Source organism: Pteropus alecto, unplaced genomic scaffold, assembly GCF_000325575.1.
Source record: "Pteropus alecto unplaced genomic scaffold, ASM32557v1 scaffold164, whole genome shotgun sequence".
In the NCBI taxonomy this organism is placed as follows: Eukaryota; Metazoa; Chordata; class Mammalia; order Chiroptera; family Pteropodidae; genus Pteropus; species Pteropus alecto.
The window spans coordinates 105,332-113,506 of NW_006439568.1; the positions used below are offsets into that span (position 1 = coordinate 105,332).

The following is an 8,175-nucleotide window of genomic DNA, read 5'->3' on the forward strand; positions in this document are numbered from 1 at the left end:
TTGGCCTCTCTGACTTCCACTGGGTTTCACTTAGATCTGATCTTTCCTATTCTTTCCATACATTCATCCTCTTTGAGGTATCTGTAAACTATGGACCTCAACCGTTCCCTCCAACTTAAATGATGCCTAAATTTTATCCTGTTTCCCTTTCCCAAAATACAACAAAACAACAACTTAAAGATCTTTAGTTTCTGTTCTCCTACAGTTAAAAAAAAAAAAAAGGCTATAAGACAAACTGAATATCAAAGTCTGGGGAGAGAAAAGTTGTAACTGAGAAGAGACTAAATGAAATTGCAAATAAGAGACTGTAAAGTCAAAGGAGAAGCAGTCTGACCACTGCAAGGGAAACTCATATTTGAGGTGGGAGGAGGTGGAGAAGAGCAACCTGTGAAGGAGAGAGATAGGGTTATGAATGCAGTGTAAGAAACTGAAGACAGTGCTGATAACTGCAGTGAAGAGCTGGGGTTATCTTAAGGCCTGGAGTTTACTGCCATCCTAAGGCCCAGAGATAAGGATGGTAGGAGACTCTCCTTGAAGAATAGTTATCCACCACGCCCCAGAAAATTTAACACCCCACACTTACACCTTATACCTAACTCAAAAAACACCAACATGCAATGATATATACCACTGGAACTTCAAAATGTCTTGTCATTAAATAATGAAAAAAATATTATTCCTATGTCCAAAAAGTTTTAAGGGCTTCGCCTCATTGGTATTCACAAAACCTGCCAGCTTTACATACGAAATCGTATGCAAAACTAGAACATTGTACTTCCCATAGAGTTTCCTTTTTTTTTTCTTTTTTAATCATCCTCTTAGGTATACCTTCCCCACTAAAATGTGAGCTTGTTTTTGCAGGTCCATGTTACGCTTACCTTTGTAGCCAGCACAGTGCCTAGACATAGGGGGCACATGATAAATGTCAAGTGAAGGGAGGAGAAGTAAAGGTGTATTTGAGAAATCATGGGAACAACAACAAAAAACATGTCCCAAAATAGATGCATTGTTTAAGAAACTTCTAAGAAAAGTTAATCAACTCTCATTTTCCCAAGTCTATAAATGGGGACCTCAGATAGCACAGACAGTGATAAGGAACAATAAACACAAACATCTATCTTTAGACTTGGAATGTTATTTAAGCTGACCTTTTGGGGGCACTAGACTTCCCTCTTTGAGTACCCAAAGCTTCATATGCCCAAGACAGAATTGACACAAACGAGAAAATCCATTTTATAGTCATGGACCAGTAGTATATACAGAATTAAGATGGCAATGAGAAATGCATGTGAACTGGAAAAGTAGTTATTTGGAGCTGATTAATAGGTATATCCCAGCCGAAGATAACCTCATGCTGGTCACCCAACTGAGCCCAAGTTCCATGCACAGAGCAGGGTGGCTAGCGTGAGTATCATGGTAAGAAGCATAGACCTGCTTCAACCACGTCCTTCACGTCTGGAAAAGACCCCAAGTGTTGAAGTCATGACAACTTGGTTCCACTTCTGGAATCTTTTATTTACCAACTGTGTAACCTTGGGCAAGGAACTTATCTTTCTGAAAATAAGTTTTATCATCTATAAAATGATAACAATTACAGCAATCTCACAGGTTTGTGAAGAAAATTAGATGCAAACTATCTAACATATTGACTGTCACACAGCAAGGACTCCATAATTAGTAGATATTATCATTAGTGTAAATAATTTCTAACATGATTGTTTCCATTATAACTTCCATAAAACCTGAATGAAAAAAGGTGTGATTCCAAATTTGCAAAGCAGCAAAACATTAAATGATGTCCATTATTGTGGCATAAGGCTGGAGGGTATTGCTAGAAGACTAAAAGAAATCAGCTGAATTAAATTTAGCAAGTACTTAACACATGCCTGTTATGAATCTCTGATGTATAGACAAATGAAATAAACTTTGCTCTCTCTATAATACTATTTTACAAAATTTTTTATTCTTTTACTTATGAAATTAGAGTATTAATACAACCCTGAGAAAGTATCTGCCCGAGATAACACACCACCCACTATTACTACAGCTGCTCCGCCTCCCACCCAGTTATGAAACAAGACCGGTTATGCAATGAGATGATTTATTTTCCTCTCCCTCACTCACCGTCCTCTCCGGAGCTGCTGCCACAGCTTCTCCTGGGGAGTGAATGAGTCATCACAATGCTTTTTCACAAGAGGTATATAAGAAGGAATGACAGCCTGGGCACAGCTCTGGACAAAGTGAAACACCTCCTCCTTGGATGGAGAGTCGAGGTCATCAAAAAAGATGCCCCCAAGGCCCCTCCGCTCCCCACGATGGGCTATAAAAAAGTAATCATCACACCTGGAAAACAGAGCAAAGCCAAATCAGGGATAGAAGACAAAAAAAAAGCATAAAAATCAATGCGAGTGTTTCAACTGACAGCAGCAGTCCCCAACCTTTTTGGCACCAGGGACCGGTGCTCCTATGAGAATCTAATGGCTGATGATCTGAGGTTTTGCTGAGGCGGTGATGCTAGCACTGGGGAGCAGCTACAAATATAGATGAAGCTTTACTCATGCACCAATAGTGTACCTCCTGCTGTGCGGCCTGGTTCCTAACAGGCCATGTACCAGTACCAGCCCGGGGAGTTGGGAACCCTTGACTTAGAGCACCCTGACTAATGCCAGCACAGTGTCCTTACTTTTTGCCCAACTACAAAAATGAAACTAAGTCTTTACACAGATTTCCTGCAGTTAGCATCAATGTAGAAAATGTTCTTTTATCTGCAAAGCAAGCAAGCAAGCAATTTAATACATAGCTATCTAAAGGATATGGCACTCTAAGATCTTTAATGAAAGAAAATCAGTCTACAGCCTTGCCATCCTGAACATGCCCAACCTCATCTGATCTTGGAAGCTAAGCAAGATCGGGCCTGGTTAGTAATTGAATGGGAGACCACCTAGGAAGACCCGGTGCTGTAGGCATAAAAAAAAAAAGAAAAAAGAAAAAAAAAGAAAATCAAAAAGCCCAGTATTAATATTCTATTTCTTGAAACAAGTGATGCTGCTGCCCTCAAAAGCAATGCTACTTTTGAATAACGCAGGACAGGAATCCTCCACCAACGGTGACACCAACCAAGCCCATGACTGGGCACCAACCCCTGAGCTCTCAATCAGTTTTTTATTCACCAAAGGAAAGTATAGTAAATAATCTCAAAGGTCTCTTTTAGCAATAAAATTTAATGACTCTATAGCAAGCATGACTGAGAGAAGGGCTGGCTGAGGGAAAGGTTCAGAGAATAGAGTCTTCCAACATAGTAAAGGCTCGTGAGTCAGCACATGAAACTATCAAACTGTTCTTGAGTCTTTCCCCCTAGAGCACCTTTACTAAGAAGTCATTTCCTAAATGTTAAATCTGCAGAATAGTTTACATTGTAGAAAAGGTTTTTAATGATCTCTATAGAATAAGAGTCCTTAAGTAGAAAAACTGTACAAAAACTCAAAGCTATTTAAAAGTTTATTAAAAATAGGTTAAACAAAAAAAGGTGGAAGATGCAAATTCCCAGAAATGTTGCATTGGTATAATTCACCTCAAGTGCAATGTGTTGGCTTTTCTTTGCGTGCACACTGTATTAACATAAAGTACATCATGAGCAAGGCTGTAAAGTCAGCTTTAACCAAATCACATTATTTCAAAATCTCTCTTCATGAAATTATGAAATTAAATTTGCTAAATACTTATACTAAAAACTTCTTAACTAGCTTGTACCTTAGACGTTTTATTAACTAATATTACCCAGATAAAATCGTCTCAGTAATGGCAAAAAGAGGAAACCAAAAAAAGGGAATGTCTATCCTACCAGTCCTCCTGGAAGGATACTGATTCTTTAGAGGAAAAAAAAAAAAAAAAACCATCTTATATCTGTGCATCTGTGGCTGTGTAATTTTCAGTGGTAATATAAAATCAAAGAGAATATTCAAATGTCTTATCTTAGTTCTGAGAATTTTAAAGCTGTACTCTATGCTCTTACATAAAAAATTCAAGATTCCACAATATTAGTTCTAAAAGCAAAACAAACAAAAAACAAACGAAAACTCTTTGTTCTTCTTTTTTCAAGAATGTCAATTAGCTCTAAACAGTTTGACTACTCTACTCTTACTCCAAACAATTTATGCCTAGATTCCATTCTACCACAAACATCCTGGGTCTCCTCACAACTCTTGTTTTTCTTTTCTTTACCATTAGCGTTTCTTTCACAAACTTTCCAATTCCACTTTTCTCCTTGTCCAAAATCTCTGGTACATTTACATCTCTTCCGAATAGTTCACCAGCCCTTCCTATGCCCTCACACATTCCCATGGCGAAAACAATAATTCTCATCTGGGATAAGAATTTCCCACCCTAGGATTAAAAAGTCTTGGATTCTTGGAATAGAGCACCTTAAAGTTTATATTCTAAATCATTTGGAATCAAAAAGATGCTGCTACCCAATTCTTATTATAGACATTCAAATATTCCTAAGTACATATATTATGAAGACCACCTAAAACTGGTACCTCACTTCTGACGGGCAAAGAAAACAGTTCAATCTTCATAAACTGAAAAGGTATTTAGTGACATAGTGGTTGGTGTCACCGTTGCTAGAGGATTCCTGTCCTGCGTTATTCAAAAGTCCTTTTGGGATCTCCAAAAGGAATGGAATATAATATACTTTAGGGGTCGCGACAAGTTCAATACCTTTACCTACCATTTTTTGAATTTGGGGTAGAGATCTGGACCATGCGGGTCACAAGCCTCCTTTAGAGTTTTGTGAAAATGAACAGCATCCTCTTGGTTCAAGTATGTTGGAGTAAGGTCACATCCACCACCAAACCACCACTGCTTGTTACCTAACAAATCAAGACATGTGAATCTGATGTGGACTCTGGAATTTTAGATGCAGCATACTACTCACTGTATTAGCGAACTTAATTTATCAGCTTATTTTATTAAGCATGAAATAGGTGGCAATCAAGAAACATTCAACTGAATTTAGCTCTGAATGGCCAGTAAGGCCTAGGTAGAAAAGCAGCAGTAAAGAAGAAAGAAACCGGAATAGGAAATTAAAAAGTGAGAGAGTAGAACCAGGCAGGGAAATAATATGCATGATAGTGAATGATCAAACACCACACAGGTGGACCAGGCAGTGGATCTCAATGCTAGATGAATATTAGAATCACATGATGAATTTAAATGCCTCCACTAGGTCATTAAAAAAAAAAAAAAAGCAAATATCTGGCCCAGGCATTTAGAGTTTATATATATATGTGTGTGTGTGTGTATATATATATATATATATGGTTTATTAAATCATTCTTTCTTTGTTGGAGGAAATATGGGGAGGTCAGAGTCCAGCCAATACCACTTTACTTCTCTTGTCCACTGCATAATCCATTATACCTGCTGAGAAATAAATCTTCCTATGCCTCCTGAAGAAAATCTAGTTAAGGTTGTGTTTGTTCTTTCTCAATTTTATATGTAATGCCTTCTAACCTGTTTTTAAATACACATTTTACACAGTAATACTTTCCACTGCTCCAGAGATCCTTACCATCGGCTTCTTCTATTTCAAAGTATCTGTAGTTGAAATGGATAGTAGGAGCATGAGGATTCTTAGGGTGGATCACAGAGCTCACACCCATAGCAGAAAACGGCAATTTACCTGGAAAGTAAAATACGCAGTAAGCTGCACTCAATCACCTGGCTTGGTAACTCCAACATGGATTCTGGATCAATTTTCAAAAACTGCTTTTTAATTACTCTCTTAAAATATAATTCTAAAAAAGTAATTATGAACATGTTTATCTGGCATATGTACCCAAATGGCTTTATACAGAAGCAATATTTATTTTACAAATAAAACTTGTGTGGCGGCGGGGGGCGGACAGGTTCGCAGGGACTATTAAAGGCTGTTGAGACAGTCTGGTTTACCATCTTTAGTCTTCAGATTTTTTCCTCTGCTTCTCATTTGTTTTGCTGCTTCTTCAGAAAGATTTCCATGAACGACAGAAATGCTCACCCCAGCCTTTTCAAAAACATGCCCATCTTGAAGTACGCAGCTGATGCCACCACCTCCTGTTTATAGAAATGTAAAGTAAGAGAATGTAAAATTGAAAACAAAGTGCAAATTGAAAACAACCCTTGCATGAAGGTGGTGGGATTAGGAGTTATTTTCATTCTCCATTTTTCTAAATCTTCCATAATATCAGAATATTTATAATTTTTTAAGTAAAATAAAATCAGATAACTAGCTTAGCTTTCTATTATAGGCAAATATTATCTTTCCACATCACCAAACTGAATATTTCTTCTACATTTTTATACCATCAACTAAAATAAATCACTGGCACATTTTTCTCTTCAAATACTACTGCTCAGAATGGCATCTATTGGTTATAAAATATGAGAGAAAGCTAAGGTTAAAAATAGGAATGGGTATATTTCAAGAGTGTTGTACTATTACAACACTCTTTTTAAGTGCTTCATATTGTTTCAATTGTTTTTTCCCAGTGTGCTCTGCCTTTTAATTTTGTTTACAAGAAATTAAAACAAAACAAAACAAAACAATAGATATTTGATCACTGAAGGGATTTGGAACCTTAAACTGAGCAAGACAAACATTAACATTTAGGTACATGAACTATTACTATAAATAGCTGGTCTGTTTAAGACACTAGAATTACCACAACAGCAACTGCTTCATAAAGGCTCATGCTTGGCTTGTTTTAATTTTAAGACTTTTTAGAGCTGGATGGGACATAAGATGATCCAGTACAACAACCTCTGTATATTTCGAATGAGAAAACTAAGGCTCAGAAAGGCAAAACACCTCCTCCAAGAACACAGAGCTGGCAAGTGGCCCAAACAATGTTTCAATGCTTTCTATGCATCAGACAATATTTTAAGCACATCACATATATTATCTTATTTAATCCTTAAAATACCATCATATATTATTTCTAATCTCATTACATAGATGGGAAACAGAGGCACAAAAAACGTCAAGTAACTTCTGAGGGTTACACAGCTAGTCTAGTGTTGAGATTGTGTGTCCTAGTTCGATGGTTTTCACTTAAAACCATTACAAGATGGGAAACACTATGAAAACCAGGTTTAACTTCACTTAATATAAATGTGGCAGTACCATGGCCCAAAATCGGTTGATGAGAAGTTGCTGTAGTATTCCATTCCCAACTAAGAAAAGTCAGAAATCTTTCAGGTTTATGAGCAAAATGTGAGGTTTCATTGTCCAGGTAATAACATGGTCATGAAATATATGACTATAAGAACTGGGTTGTGATACTGAAGTATTTGCCACTGGAAGAAAAGATTTTACTAGCAGGAAATCTGATGGGTGCATTTGGTTAAGTGCTGACCAGTCAATCAAATATTTCTTGTTTAACATGGGAAAACGAAACAATGATACCCTCAGCTGGAGGAGTCTGACTGACACTTTAGCAAAGAGGGGCCGAATTTCTCTTTCCATCTCCGAAGAAGGTATAAACCCATCTACAGAAGCAGATGAAAGGCGGGGGAAATCTATGGTCAATTACAAATTTGGACATCCAAGCTTGTTGCGTGAAATATCTCTTAAAACCTCTACGAAAAATGCCATTATAAAATTGCAAAGACTTTGAAATGTCCAGTACTATAATTAGACAGCAGATCGGGGTCCACTCCTGCAAGAAGAGGGCTGAAGACTCTTTTCAGTGTCAATCTTTTCAAAGGTGTGTGTCCCTTTTAATCTAGCAGGTACCCTTTTCCTACTCCCATCGCCTATTCTGAATCATCTGCCTGCAATCTAAAGCCTGACCTCTTTTGCCCGCCTCTTCACTCCCTGCCCCATGGACCGATCTTCTTACCTTCTTTCCTCTCCCACCGGTCCACAGAGAAGCGGGAACCTCCGTCAACCTGTGCCAGCGCCTGGCACACCTGAGCCTGGGTCTCCAGGATCAGCAGCTCCATCCTAGTCTTCATGTCGTCCGGCCTCCTCCGCAGCTCGCGCAGGTCGGTCACAGGCAAGGCCATGAAGCAGCTGCAGCGGCGGACCAATTCGTCTTCCTCCTCCGGCTTCCCCAGCGAGGGGCTCCGTGGCTCCGAGCTCTTGGGTACCATCTCCGCTCGCTCTACGTGCCGGAAGGCGGGGGGGGCGGC

At 38.5% G+C, this 8,175-nt stretch overlaps 1 protein-coding gene and 1 pseudogene across 1 annotated transcript in view; one reads left to right on the forward strand and one right to left on the reverse strand.

Annotated features, from left to right (window-relative positions):
- CPOX (coproporphyrinogen oxidase) overlaps positions 1 to 8,175 on the reverse strand; it is a 14,643-nt gene that overhangs the window by 5,786 nt on the left and 682 nt on the right. The window contains exons 1-5 of the mRNA XM_025050142.1: positions 7,884 to 8,175; positions 5,953 to 6,096; positions 5,573 to 5,683; positions 4,730 to 4,871; positions 2,125 to 2,343 (exon numbers count right to left, since the gene is read on the reverse strand). The exon at positions 7,884 to 8,175 is cut by the window's right edge and continues 682 nt beyond it. Of these exons, the coding sequence (XP_024905910.1) occupies positions 2,125 to 2,343; positions 4,730 to 4,871; positions 5,573 to 5,683; positions 5,953 to 6,096; positions 7,884 to 8,175 (908 nt within the window). The remainder of the gene's footprint in view (positions 1 to 2,124; positions 2,344 to 4,729; positions 4,872 to 5,572; positions 5,684 to 5,952; positions 6,097 to 7,883) is intronic.
- On the forward strand, positions 2,848 to 2,966 carry LOC112483610 (annotated as a pseudogene).